This window comes from Cyprinodon variegatus, unplaced genomic scaffold (assembly GCF_000732505.1).
Source record: "Cyprinodon variegatus isolate N-32 unplaced genomic scaffold, C_variegatus-1.0 Scaffold277, whole genome shotgun sequence".
Classification (NCBI taxonomy): Eukaryota; Metazoa; Chordata; class Actinopteri; order Cyprinodontiformes; family Cyprinodontidae; genus Cyprinodon; species Cyprinodon variegatus.
Genome location: NW_015150730.1, coordinates 921,655 through 936,550, shown reverse-complemented (window position 1 = coordinate 936,550; position 14,896 = coordinate 921,655). Strand labels below are relative to the sequence as shown.

Below are 14,896 nucleotides of genomic sequence, written 5' to 3'. Positions count from 1 at the left end.
TCTATTCTTTCCCACTCGCCATACCCACACAAAACTCCACAACAACTGATTTTTTTCTGCTACACCCGGCTACGCTGCTTTGCTTCTTCTTCTTCTTGTTTACTACTGGTGGTTGGCTTTGGTCGCAGTACCGCCACCTTCTGCTCTGGAGTGTAAACGCTTCGCCTATGAGAAAAAGGAACAGCGGATGAACCGAACGCAACACACGTGAATCGAACCGAGACAGTCGAACCGAACGGTTTGGACGGTTTTCATAAACCGTTCCATCCCTACTGCTTATGTATACATACATACATACATACATACATACATACATACATACATACATACATACATACGTACGTACATATGTACGTATGTATATATGAATAAATAAACAAGCCTGATTGGGTTCCTGAACTAAAACGTTGTTGAGCAAAACTTTGAAGCAATCACTGAAATAAGGTGCTTTTTGTAAATGTTCAGGAGATGATCAGTAGCTCTTCTGCACCTGTTGACAGGTATGTTGGTTTACTGTTCATGAGCAAGGCACTTTTCTTTGTCTGGGACAGTTTTTTTTTATTTATTTTTTTAGATTTGAATCAAAATTTTATTCGACTAAACTAATTTTTTCCCCCCAATTTTGTTACTTGCATTATTAGTGTGAATTTATAATTTTCTATAATAGGAGGGTATGTAAACTTTCACATCAACATTTGTGTAATGCTAGAAACAGTCATCTGATGGTGCAGCAAATAGTGGCTCTATTATCATTTTCAGCATCTCCAACACATACAGGATGACACTTCTAACATCAAATCAGAGACCAACGTTCAAATATGTCCAAAAATCTCCAACCATGATGAAATGCAGTATTTAAAGGGAAGAAAACAAACATTTACACAACTCGATTTAGGACAGTTAAGCACAGCGGGAATGAAATTTTCCAACACATCCAGACAACACCATATAACATAACTGTCTAACAGCAGGGGGAGATGGCATCATGTGTTACACTACAAATCAGAGAGTAAACTCAAGGTGAATTAACTTGGTTAAACAGCAAATCAATATGAAGCGACTATAGCAGTATAGACTAAATTAGAAATGGCCTTGTATGCTTTTTCTCGTTAGTTATTTAAATTTATTGTAGAGGTACTGATGACAGTTAAAAGGCTTAAACAACTTGTCACATTTGAACACAAACATTTTTTAAGTACATGACCATTTACTAGAAAACCATCCTATTTGCATATTACAAGGTACTAATACCAGCTTTGTTTAGGTAATACAAAAATAGAAAGATATCACAGAAGCTTTATATTTTTTTAGTATTAGTTATTCAGTGTTTTTTCTTTTTAACAAGCAACATTTCCTGATTGGATGTTTTCCTTTTTGGCAGTCACCACACGTTTTTTCTTGCATACTTCTTAAATAATCTATTTATAAATTAAAATGATTGTATTGTTTTCTCAGGATTTCAATATTTGCTCTAGTTCTCTTACAGTGAGGATTCTTTTATCTGCCTTACTGTCCGGCTCACTGAGTGTTGTGGCAGCATTAGAATGGGTATTTGTGCAACCATTGGTTAAACAAATGTGGCTTCTGAGTCATGTTTCCAACAATCAAACATAAGTTCCCAGATTAATAGAGTTCTGAGACTCTTTAACAAGCAAAGTATAGATAAATAATGCTTAATCTTAAGAGGTACCACTAATTGGGCCACCATGGATTCTACTTCAATGACTTCTAAACAAGGGATTTTTTATATTTTTGTGCTGCTGAATAAATGTGTTCAAACATGGACAGGACTTTTATAGTTAAGGTAAGACGATGCTGTAATCAATTACGCATTTATAGTTACACTAACACACATTTTTCTAGAATATATGTATATCAAAACTGGCCCTGCGATGGACTGGCGACCTGTCCAGGGTGTACTAGGCCTCTCGCCCATAGACAGCTGGAGATAGGAACCCTCGTGGCCCCAGCTGGAATGAAGTGTGATGGAAAATTGATGCACATTTATATCAAAAATATGACCCCATTTTATATTTCTATCAAATCCAGGGGGGAGAATTATGGCATTAAAATGTAACTATTAATGTGTAGTTTTTTCGGAACTTTTGTTAAAAATGCAAATATTTCATAGCAGCTGACAGGTAACCTGTGTGCTTTGTCTACTAGGAGATGACTTATCTGTGCCTCTCTGCAGCAGACATGCCTACACAGAATCTGTAAGTACTAAGCCAACTGAGGCAAACAGAAAGAGCAGGGCATTCACTGGGTTTCTGCTCTGTGGGTGTCTTAGGTTCATTTTCCTAAAGCTAACATTGAAAATATAGAATATTACAAGCTTGACGTATGACAGTAAACATTTTCTTTCAGATGCACCAAAGTAACAAAACTACATTAACTTGTTGATGAACAATTATTCCTTTGGCATAGATAATAAAGCTATACTGTATGTAAAATGTTGCACCTTTTTTTAGTACAGATATGAATATTATCTTATGGTGTTAAATATATCTGAAGAAACAGTTGTAGTAAGTAACAAAAACGTTCTTATGAACCGAATTTTCTCTGTGTTTCCAATGCCAGAGGCCTATTTCACAAAAGCTGAATCCAAAAATCCCAGGATAAGAGATTTAAAGCGAGGCTTGACCTCGAGCCTGAGGAGTGCGTCCTGACTTCATCTGTTCTACAAAGGACAAGCCAGGATGCACTTCTTACCTGCTATTGGTAGGATGGGCTAGTGGCGCAGTGGTGCAGCCTTGATTCTGTCAGTCTGCTACAAGGCAGCTGTGCTTAGGGCTTACCACCATTAGCATGTGACATATGTGTGTAATGGGTGAATGACTTGTTGTGTGAAGCGCTCAGACTTGATAAAGTGCTATCCAAATCGAGGCCATTTACCATTCCTTTGTTACTTTTTCTGTAAGTGACCAAGATAATTAAGATGGTGTAAAAGAGTGAAAGCTATTACCCAATTTCCCATAGGCTTAAACTGACTTAAACTCTCAGATTCTGGCAGTTGTTTAGTGTTTAGAAACCTATTAAATACCAGTTTGAATGGCAAACTATTATGGTAATGATAGAAGTATGTTTTGCTTGGATAGTCTGCTGGATTTTTGACAAACATGCATAATTGAATCGCTCTAAAAGGCCTTTTTTGTGCTATTTAGGTTTAACATAAACAATTAATTGGACTTTAATTGTGCCTCAGTTGACTCTTTTCTTATTCCTTTATCATTGCCAGATCTTTAAAACATCTAAATAAAACTCAAATAAAGTAAACACCTCTGCAAGGTGTAAATGAGTAGTTCGCTTCATAGTTGCATGTGGGTAGTTTTCACTGTAGCCTACAACTTGTGATGTTTCCACACTGTTTATGTGCTTGGACCTACAATAACAAGTTCTTTTTTTCTTTTCTTTTTCTCTTGCCTGATAGAACTCAACATTTCAAACAGAGTATAACGTTCATGCACGAGTCCCGGCTGAAAGGAGAAGGCTGCCTCGTTCACTGGTTAGTGCAAATTGTATATTGAGCTTTCTGGTTGGATGTAGTCACAAATTTAAATATGTGTTTAGTTTTTTTTTTTTTTTTTATATCTGATCAGTGCTCGCTAGTGAAGCCATGTGTAACTGCTGCAGTGGCAGCATTTACAAAAAAAAAAGAAAAAAAGGAAGGCCTATTCTTGAACTTCCCAAAACGAAGTACAGTAACAAGTCTTACCACATTGCTTGTGTGGTGTGATGGTTCACTCAAGTGTTTGGTGTAGAACTATATTTGGTTTAACAGAGGGTCTTCTCAGAAATCCATTAGATTATTTATATAGGAGCCATGTGTCAAAAGTCTCTCATTTCAATAATTTGACTTCAAAGAAACAAAATCTTAAAGATAAGATCATCTGCAGCAGGTTTAGTTTTATGTATCCATTTAATCAGCATTTAGATACCACTTCCACTATTTAACCCTGTAGTTCCTGTGTTTTATTTTCTATCAGTCTGTCACTCTCTTTAGTTTCATCTGATAGGTATCATATTGAATAATTCCCTTTTTTAAATTTTGGTCCTTTAAGTCATAAAAAAGTATTTAATCCCTACAATGGTTCTTAATGGAAAATTGCAAACATCTTCCTCTTTGCAAAGTTGGTTTCTGTGTCAGGCTTTTTTAAGTAGAAAGTTGGAAGAAAATTTATTATTTTCTGGGTTTTCTTTTAGACTTTAAGCTTATCTGTTTTCTGCTGGCAGTCCTTCATGATTATACAGTTCAGATGATTACTCACAGCAGTAAGAGACCAAATGTGGCATCTGTGTTTCACACTGAAATCCAGGAGGGAGTTGACATGGGCAGAAAATAACTGCTGCTAACTGAGATGGCCATATCCATGTCCACTTCCAGGTGTTTATCAACTGCTAACTGCCACTAATCAGTGCTGTGTCTTGCCTTTAAAACTCCACCCACTGTCAGTTTTAGTTCGGCGTGCCTTAATTAAATTAACAAAGCTCACATTTTATACATAACTAACAGAGAGAAACACTGTCACTCAGAAAAGCCCAAATTGTTCAATATAAGGGAGTATTACTTTCATTTTTGTTTTAGAAACTGGATTTGGTTTCATTTAACTATTTATTATTCATTAGATGATTTTTTTTTAGACCCTAATCATGTGTTCATATATTACAGCCACAATAATCAATATATTTTTTTTTTGCATTTATGGTGATATATATTAACATGAAGAAGATTATAATTATCTGAAATGAAAGTGATACATGGTTTTCCAAATTTTCACTAGTAAAATTCTTAAAAGTGTGGTTCGCATTTGTATTTGGCCTGTTTTAATCAGATAGCCCTAAATGAAATCTAGTGCAACCAAATGCATTCAGATGTCAACCAATCTGTAAATGGATCAGAGCTGTATGTGGTTTAATCTCAGCATAAATCCAGGTATTTTGTAAAGTTCTCAATTTTTTAAATGTTATTTTTATTTGGCTTCTAGTGGTGTTTGGTTTTTCACTGCATTGTAGAAGGAAACTTCCTAACTATGTCTCTGTGCCCTGATGCGATGGGTTTTTTATTGTGGTAACCGTTTCGACAGATTTTTTTGATCTGTAAGTCTCTTTAACTTATTTCCTATTTAGTTTTCTGTGATGTCTTAATACTCTGGAGGAATCTGGGGGACTGCCACAAAGCGTAAAAGATATTTTACCAATTAAGCAGCTCAGTTTCTATTTGATTTAAAACATCACAAGATTGCTTCAGACAAAATGAGACAAAACTTCCTGTAGACTTTCACGATAAGAGCCTTACTCACCAATATCATGTGTTCTGTTGTTCTGTATGTTAAAAAAAATGAATCTCTTTTATTACTTGAAGTAGATGCTAAGAGCATGATGTTTGCAAACTGTCATACGTTAGTGTGATTTATTATTTGGCATTTTTCTTCAAATGGAAAAAGATATATCCACTGCTACACTGCAAAAAATTTAAATCTAAATAAGTAATTTTTTCTTAAACTAAGTGAATGAGGAGGTAAGTGAGACACTTTGCCAATGTACCAAGACAATTTATACTTAAGAAAATAAAAAATAATTGCATTGTCTTATTTCTTATGTCTTAGTATCTAATTATCATATTATCTTATTTTAAGAGTAAAATTACTGATTCCATTGGGAAATCATCTTATTTACCTGCTCAAATTAAGGGTGAATACAGCTAATTTAAGACATTTTACTTATTTCCAGATTGTTTTTGCTGTATACTATCACCTCATGGGTCACTCTTCAAATTATCTTCCTAAAATGGAAAAAGTAATGGCACAAACAACTGCTAACCTACTAAGACATGCCTGTAGACATACAGTACACCAACAGGTGGGGAAAATATGACATTACCCTGACAAGAAAGCCATAAGTTGAACTTTGTTGAAGAAAGCCATAAGATGTCTCATTTGTGGTTTGCCAGAAGCCATGTGGGGGTCAACAACGTGTGGATGAACCTGCACTGGTTAGATGAGACCAAAGTGTAATGTTCTTTCATATATGTAAAACTGTGCGGTGGAAAAGTAACCTCACTGATCACCCTTAGACAAACATTGCCACATTCAAACATGGTGGCAGCCTCAGGCTAAGGGGTGGCTTTACTTACCAAGGAAAGGGAAGCTAGTCAGGTTCGTGGGAGGTTGGGTAAAGCTAAATACAGAACCTTTCTCAAACAAACACTATTTGTTGAAAGAAGTTTTAGTTTGGGGCGTTGCTTCATCATCCAAAAAAAACAACAAACCTAAACACACTGGAAATGTATGCAGTCACTTCGATGAAATCATGTTCATGTCTTAGAACGGCCCAGATAAAATATGAATTGAACTTAAGGAACACGCAAATGTCTTCGTCCGGCCCAACAAAATCTGAGCCATTTGGTCAAACTGAAGAACTTACATTTCAGTCATATGACAGTAAAAGCAGATATTTCAAAACATGGTCATGCAAAGCAGTGGCAGATCTAGGGGGTGGCTAGTTGGGCTACAGCCCCGGGTGTTTCCCCAAGAGCGTTGGATCTTGCTTCTGAGCTGGTCTGAGTAAACTTTGCAGTACCGGAATTCACCAGATAGTGGCATCATGCGCAGGAAAGAAGCCTGTAGCATTCCCGTGCAGAAGAAGTTGTCACCAATAGCTATTACTAATGTCCCAGGGATGTGAAGCTCTGACTGACCTCCAGACATTCTTTGTCCCGGTGTTGTATGAAGTTCCCTTTGTGTCGCGAGCGCGTATTGAAGCCAGGGAGGTGGACATGGTGGATGGGACCATTTTCACGGTGCTTCTGAACGAGTTCTCGTTAAAAACCACTCATAATCATCATAATCATGTCATGATTGTAACATCCAGTTTAATCAGCAGCTGTTGTTTACAAAATTGTAAAAATTAATAAAAAATTAATAAATAAATTTTTAAGCTGTTTTGTGTTGTTTTTTTTAAACGCCAAGAGAATCAATCTGTTTTCATCTTTTGTCATTTCAGCTTGACAGAAATAAAAGTCAGTCACCAAAAAGTTTCCAACACGTCGTGTGTATTTATCATTTTTCATTGGTGATATAAGAGGAAACTGGCTGATAGCAGGGCACAAAAAATTAAGATGAAAACATGAGAGTATAGACTTTCTGCTAAATACCGTTCTAATTTAAAATATGACAGATTACTGGATTAAGGACATTTCTAGTATACAACATGCTATCACACATAACAATTTTTGAGAAAATGGAAACATTTGCTCTTCATTTCCCAAAGATGTGGGAGGAGGAGAGAAGAGAATGGATATTTCAGAAATAATCAGTTCCCCCTCCATAGCATGGGAAGAAATGAATTCACCTTAAGTCTTTAACTGTGTTTATTCCTCTCCTCATCAACAACAAACTCTGGATTAATTGACATTTAATCATTATTTGCCAGAGTTATGAGAGGGGAATCATATACAGTATTTTTGCTACCTGATATAATCCGTTAGACTCAGTTATTGTTTGTTATAAGTTATACGTTTGCTGTGGGTTTATAATTTATAATTTGATATAGATGAAACAGAATGATGACAATAATTTTAAAATCTGACTTGTAATTTATATAATTTAAACACCCAATTTATAAAATAAAGTATGCAAAATAGAATATTGGGGAAATTCATGCAGCTTGGTTTTCCCTCAGTTTGGCAGGAGTGTCTCGCAGTGTCACCCTGGTGGTAGCTTACATCATGACCTTGACAGGTCTGGGCTGGCAGGATGTGCTCGCTGCTGTGAAGGTGGTCCGGCCCTGTGCCAACCCCAACCTGGGCTTCCAGAGGCAGCTGCAGGAGTTTCAGGATACTCAAGCTGAAGGGGTGAGTTGTTTGAGAAATGGAGAACTGTTTCTTTCATCTTTTTTATGTAACTGATATTGGTTTATTGCAGGGATGGTAAAACATAAATAGAAAAAATGGTGCATTCTTTGATTACTTAGTCTAGTTTTTTTAATTTCAAAAGAAATTGATGGAAATATAAGATTAATACAATTTAATCAGCATATTTCTAACTTTTTTTTTTTTTTTGATCAGTGCATGACGACAAACTGTTAGTTAATGGCTTTATTGATCAAAACGGGTGGGAGTTCTTAGGGTTAATACGATTAATAATAAGATTTTAAAAAATTATTTTGGACCTTCCAATTACTAATTTGATTATCTTTATTTTCTGTGTGTGATTGTAGCTTTTAGTTACATTGACACTTACTGAATGTTTCCCTCCCCGTTTAAAGTTCAGGGAATGGCTTCGAAAGAGCTACAAGGACAACCCCTTTAACGATACGGCTGATATTCAAGAATTACTGGCAAAGGTGCCAAAAGTCAACAAAGAAGAGATGGAACAACATGCATCTACTTTGCCTGAAGGTGTTTAATAAGAGCTGATGAGGAGGTCTTTGACAGCTCAACCAAACGTGATGTCCTGAACAGATTTGCACCTTAGTAGAAGTTGTAAAAGCCACAGAAACACAATCCTCTGTATCTCTCTTACACATTTAATAAAATGCACATTTATAATGGTGGAAATATCTTTCCACACTTGTATTTCATCAGCATTTTTAGCATTTATTGATCAAAGTGTTTAAGATGTGTCTTTTTTTTTTTTACTTGTACATTTTCATTGTGTCTGTATGATCTGAAAGAGACAAATAAAAGAAGCAAAGACAAGTGCATGGGTAGTGGTTGTTGGTCGATGGTCTGTCATGCTGAAGGTGATAAGACACACGCTGTACGCTTTTGCTACTTGGTTTCCTGGTTCTCTTCCTGTTTGTCTCATGTTCGAGGGAGGTCATGCATGGTGGCACCATAAGCACTGAGATCACACCCTTTCATCACCTTGGCTCTCTTTTCTTCATTAGCTCCAGAACTGCAATACAAATGCAATTGCATACTTAGAATTCTCCTTGTATAGCAAACATGCTGCATTGTGACACATATAACCTCTAGAGGGCAGTATTTCTAACTGACTAAACAAGTCAATTTAAGTTTGATGACAGTTTATTTTATTTATTTTTTTATATATAGCCATGCTTTTTTTTTTAAAAAAGAACAAAAAACATACTTTGCTGGTGTAATGCATGTATTAATATTATGTTAACACTAACTGCTCCACATGTGCGCTTTTTACACTGATTGTGGCTTGCAGTGGAAACTAATGGACTCAAATTGCTTAATGAAGTAAAAGTAGGGGATATTTGTGTGACTGTACAGGTATGATTATTCCATCCCAGGGTGTCACTGAAGGGATTCCCCACCTCTGAGCTGCGTGGGTTGCGCTGAGAGTTTTACAGAAATTGAGGCGCGTTTGCTCTCCATCTCTTGAACCTTCGACAGACTCCTCCCTTTGAAACAAAAAAAAACAAGACATGATAACGTTTATAGGACCCCGGGAGCCGCATTACAGATTTCCGCGGTGGACCCTACATCACTTAAAGGTAGGCTGCAGCAGAGCGATTTTAAATTATCTCACTTTAAATACTAGAATATAACTGAACTTTAATTGCATCTCGTTAACTAAAAGTTTTTTTTTATTATTATTTCTGCAAAACCCCAACAATGTAGTATTTTCTTTGGTAACTATTTTTTTTTATTGTTTCTGGAATTAAGATATTTTTGACCTCCGTTTCCTATTGGTTGAGTTTGACTTTCTGAAGCTTTGTGATTCGTGCATTTGTCTTTAAATGAGTCAGATTTATTTTCTCGGACAGAACGTGATGAGGGAAATCATTAATTTCAGCATCCATACTTGCATCCTGTCAATGTGCATGCAGCCAACGTGAAAGCAATGATTTGGAATGTATAAATGCCATGTAATTAATGTGATACACTTCAAAATGCTGAGCTAAAGTTATGGGCAAGAAACAGCATTGCTTTTTACTAAATCCAATACATTTGGGTTGCTGTTACAATACTGCTCATTATTTACTGGGAAGTACAGTTATAAATTATGTAAATGAAATAGATCAGGCTTATTTGGGAATATTTCACTTGCAAAAATATGAATTTGCCCAAATTTCTGTTTTGTTTGTTTTAAAATATCATGTTGACTCATTTGATGTGCAGAGATGAACCTGGATGAAGACAGTGGTCTGACCGGCAGCTGCGGCAATGGCAAGCTGAGGCAGTGGCTGATAGAGCAGATTGACAGCAGGAGATATCCAGGCCTAGTTTGGGAAAATGATGAGAAAACCATCTTTAGGATTCCGTGGAAACATGCAGGGAAACAAGACTACAACCGAGAGGAGGATGCCGCTTTGTTTAAGGTAAGGCACTCCAGTCTTTACCTGTTTCTAAAGATAACGATGTCACACAAATATTTTAAAAAAGTTCAAAACTTACTCAGTTTTAAGTATTGACTTTAACAATGTTTATTCTTGCTTGAGTAACATGGTCTCAATTTAGTTTGTCCCTGATAAAGAGGAAGTTCAGAATAAATCCAGTCAGTTCTTGAATTGTGTGATGCTACTGTTAACAGGCATGGGCGATGTTTAAGGGCAAGCATAAGGAAGGAGTTGACAAGCCAGACCCCCCCACATGGAAAACCAGACTACGCTGTGCCCTTAACAAGAGCAATGATTTTGATGAAATAGTGGAAAGAAGCCAACTGGACATCTCAGAACCATACAAAGTCTACAGAATCATCCCAGAGGGAACCAAAAAGGGTGAGTTTTAACAGCTTTTCATGCAACCAGCAGTCAAAATCTAGATCAATAACATGCTAATCTAAGACTAGAGAACATGGGGAGTAAAATAATTCGTGGTTAGATTTTGAGAGCAAATCATAAAGTCTGCTTCGAGCCTGTGCAGTTGCAAAAATGTTCAAAACACATTCACATTTCACACAGCAACTTGCACTGTTTATACTCTACTGGTGATTTTTTTTTTCATACATTTTGCACCACTGCTGATTTTGATGAGGCAGGAAGCACAGGAAGCAAACGCATGAACCAAAAAGGCCGTAGTGCTTTTTTTAGAGGGCTTCGGTTACTAAGCGCAGAGTGCACACAACACAACAAGACAACCTCAGCCTTGCATAACTAAGTTTCTGCCATCATACAACAGCCATTGTTACACATGAGCAGTTTTAAACTGTGTGAACTTTATATTAATTGTCAATATGGTCTTGATGCACTCTGTTTTTCTTTGCAGTCTCTCTGCAAGATGTCCTTAAATAAAACAGTGAATTATACATGTGCATGAAATATTTCACACTTTGCATCCGACAAAGTTCATGAAATATTATTGCGTATCTCTCAACAGCTCACTCATTATTATTAACCTGGTAAATGAAATAACCCTCCCCCAATCAAGAATATGTGGCAAGAAATTATTTATTGTACCTGTTGTTTGTTATATTAAGGCATGAAAATGAGCCGCATGGAGGAAACGCCATCACACCCAGTTGGATACATTCCACCATATACGTCTCTGCACAACCAGGTTAGTAGATTATATACAACAATCATAAAAAAGGCCTCTCAAACGAGCAATCCTAAAAAAACCCCATGAAATTTATTATTTTTCTAAGTGGCATGCCATTTTCCTTCTTAGGTACCCAGCTTTGTGCTTTCTCCAGAAAGAAGGGACTGGAGGGACTATCATACACCGCCTGAACAACATTCTCTCCATAACACAAATCACCATGGCCAACACACTGACTTGCAGTATGGTCAGTGCCACTACCAGTCACCAATCAGTAGAGTTTGGCCTGGTTCACACACTGAAAATGGTGAGCATGTGTACAATTAAAATTATTTAAATTACATGTAACACAATTAGAATTTTGCCTGCTTTATTTTTAAATATCTTACAATAAAATTACTTGATATAAATATAGTTTAATTCAATTATCAAGTAGAACAAAATGTTGAGCATCTGTTTGTGTCATTATGTAAAGGCCTTGATTTTGGAACATTAGTTTTATAGGTTATCATCCATATAAAATATCAGCATTGGCTTTAATCTGTTTAATCTGTTCAGTTACTAATCTGTAGTTTAAAAAAAAAAAGTAAATCAAGAGCTTCATGGTGTTATGTTTTGGATAGATTTCTACATATGAGCCCAGCCTATTTTTACATGCAAAAAAAAATCTCTATTACAAGTTGATAAGATAAAAAGTCATTTGTTTGGGGGATAAAAAGTAAGTTAAGAAAACTTCAATATTTGATATTTTTGTGAACTCTCACTCAATTTCTTAATTATTGTATTTACTTTAGGGCTGCAACTAACGATTAATTTGCAAATCGATTTATCTGTCGATTATTTTTTTTGATTAATTGATTAATAATCAGATAGAGAAAGGTTCCTTAAAGAAGACTTTCTGTGAAACTTTGGTGAAACTAAAACTTTTCCACTTGAGGAGTTCTGGATAGAGGATATTGACAACAGAAAATGATTTTTATCTTAAATGCAAATTGTTAACATATATTTTTTATACAGTTTTGGTATAATTTCTGCTCAAGGTGGGTCGCTCTGTCAGCTAAAGGCATATTTCAGTGTCTCTTTTCTCCAATCAATTACTAAATTAGTTGACAATTATTTCAATAATTGATTAATCACTACTAATCCGATTAATTATTACACCCCTAATTTACTTGCTTTATATTTTTTATTGCAGGTTTTCAGCTCTCATTCCACACATACCTTTCAGAGTCTCAGCCACCAATGTACACGATGGACCACAACAATGCCATATCAGGTGGAGCTTTTTTGCCAATATAAGTATGACAGAAACACTTTGAGCTAATTGGAATGCATTTATGCAGCATTTGTAGTCTGTTTGATATTGTGATGAGAAACTACAAACAAACTAACGTGATTATTAAAAAGTGATTATTAGGAAGACAAGAGTGAATGTAGAAGGTTAACTTCTACAGGTTAGGTTTGGTCAAGCTGCTGTCATTTGCCTTTAGATGCATTCCTTAAACACTTGTCTCTCTCTCCTCCTTGCAGATTTCAGCCTGCATGTATCCCTTTACTACAGAGAAACATTGGTGAAGGAGGTCACTGTCAGCAGCCCAGAAGGTTGTCGGATTACCTCTAACTCGACATCCTCTCCATCATCTTCCTCCTCCTCTTCTCCATGCCCAGAGGACAGATTCCACAGTGGTGCGGAAATCATTCTTTTTCCATCCCCCTTCCCTGAATCTCAGAGGCAAGGAGCTGAGATGCTTCCCAACATCCTGGAGAAAGGAGTGCTCCTTTGGATGACAACTGATGGGCTGTATGCCAAGCGCATGTGTCAGGGACGGGTGTACTGGGAAGGACCTCTGGCTCCATATGTGGACAAACCCAACAAGCTGGAGAAGGAACAGCCATGCAAACTGTTTGACACCCATCAGTTTCTTATTGGTAAGCAGAGACATGCAGCTCTACCCAGCTTAGCCTCAGCCAGAAGGTGATGCTTCCCTGAGATGCTGTGTGAGATCATTGCAATTCTTTCTTCTGATTCACAGCCTCTTGTATGCTGTTAATCTGCTAGTATTTTAGGCCTGTCACTTCTTCTTTTCTGCTCTGTGTGCATAGTTTCCTCAAATTATTTCAGTACATACATACAGTGCACTATGCAAAGATGTGACAATATCTTGTCCAATAGCTCTCTGGGAGTAACATTGCTGTTAATTTATTATTTTGTAATTTCCCAATTGTGCTGTGTGCTAAGATGCATCTAACTGAGGTTGATTTGTGGATCTAAAACTAGCTTTGTTGTACACTTAAAACAAGCTTGTGCTTTGTGTTTGTTGCTGTTTCCTTTAAATGTTTTAAAAAGCAGTGCTTGCTGATGTTATCGTAAAATCGTAAAATAATCTAAATATTGGATTGATACTATTCATTGAAATGATAAACATTGAAATGTAAGTACTATTAGAGAAAATATATATGTCCTTTGAAGCAATATTGCGGTTACTTGTTCCAATTCAATTCAGTTCAGTTTTTTTTATAGTGCCAACTCACAACTCATGTTATCTCCAGTTATAATTATGCACTTTACAGTTCACCAGATCATACAGTCAAATTGATTCAAAGTTTTCTATCTAAGGAAAACTAGTTGATTGCATCGACTCATTGACTTGAAGGCAATCCCTCACTCCAAGATATTATCCCTCACTTACTTATATTATGGTTGCTTCTGGCCAATATACTTTTAAAATGGTCAGAAAATTTTATCCTTTAATGATGCCATTGCACTGTCAATAGTTAGAGTCTATGATACACATGATTTGAGACTCATTCATATTAAATGAGGCAAGAAAATTCTTTAACCAATTTTTAAACACAGATTTCTATCCCTTTAAGTAGATCAGACACTTTCCCTTGTAGCAAGCAATTTGGTTCGGGTTATTTAGAATAATTATGGCTTTGATGACAATTAAAAATATCCTCAGGTTTTTTAGTTGGGTAAGTCCCTCCACAGTGTCGATGTAGCACAAAGAAGTCGCTCATCTTCTCAGCAGGGGGGCCAAAGTTTGTGGAGTCCCCACCCACATGTGGTCCACACCACACAGAGACAGTTTTCTGTGCCATTTCGCTCTGACTTTCCATCAAAGTCACTAGTAGATACCAGAAAAGTCATTGTGACAGAAGATAAGTCATACGGTAAAACACGTAGGGCCTTTGAATGTTCTTTAAATGTCCATTGTGAAAATGTTGAGTCTTATGTATCCATTTCTTCTCTTAATTTCAGATCTACAAGATTTTGCCCATAATGGTCGTCATCCTCCACGACACCAGGTGGTGCTTTGCTTTGGAGATGAATATCCAGATCCACAACGTCCCAGGAAACTTATTACAGCACAGGTATGTTTTAACCATTAAACAAGAGAAATTATATAAATGATTTATTACAAACTACAAGATACACCAACA

General features: G+C 36.4%; 2 protein-coding genes across 3 annotated transcripts in view; both read left to right on the top strand.

Annotated features, from left to right (window-relative positions):
- LOC107090013 (dual specificity protein phosphatase 22-B-like) overlaps nucleotides 1–8,711 on the top strand; it is a 14,587-nt gene extending 5,876 nt beyond the window's left edge. Inside the window, exons 4-7 of the mRNA XM_015383145.1 lie at nucleotides 2,167–2,216; nucleotides 3,431–3,505; nucleotides 7,681–7,852; nucleotides 8,266–8,711. Of these exons, the coding sequence (XP_015238631.1) occupies nucleotides 2,167–2,216; nucleotides 3,431–3,505; nucleotides 7,681–7,852; nucleotides 8,266–8,406 (438 nt within the window). The 3' untranslated portion in view covers nucleotides 8,407–8,711. The remainder of the gene's footprint in view (nucleotides 1–2,166; nucleotides 2,217–3,430; nucleotides 3,506–7,680; nucleotides 7,853–8,265) is intronic.
- A 679-nt stretch (nucleotides 8,712–9,390) lies between these two features.
- The window catches only part of LOC107090011 (interferon regulatory factor 4-like), an 8,600-nt gene continuing 3,094 nt past the window's right edge, over nucleotides 9,391–14,896 (top strand). Inside the window, exons 1-8 of one of the 2 annotated variants that reach the window (XM_015383143.1) lie at nucleotides 9,391–9,465; nucleotides 10,094–10,293; nucleotides 10,506–10,692; nucleotides 11,391–11,470; nucleotides 11,582–11,759; nucleotides 12,648–12,728; nucleotides 12,983–13,381; nucleotides 14,715–14,827. In XM_015383143.1, coding sequence (XP_015238629.1) covers nucleotides 10,096–10,293; nucleotides 10,506–10,692; nucleotides 11,391–11,470; nucleotides 11,582–11,759; nucleotides 12,648–12,728; nucleotides 12,983–13,381; nucleotides 14,715–14,827 — 1,236 coding nt within the window. In that variant the 5' untranslated portion in view covers nucleotides 9,391–9,465; nucleotides 10,094–10,095. Of the gene's footprint in view, nucleotides 9,466–9,585; nucleotides 9,604–10,093; nucleotides 10,294–10,505; nucleotides 10,693–11,390; nucleotides 11,471–11,581; nucleotides 11,760–12,647; nucleotides 12,729–12,982; nucleotides 13,382–14,714; nucleotides 14,828–14,896 lie in introns of those variants that run through there. The other variant, XM_015383144.1, reaches the window with a different exon arrangement.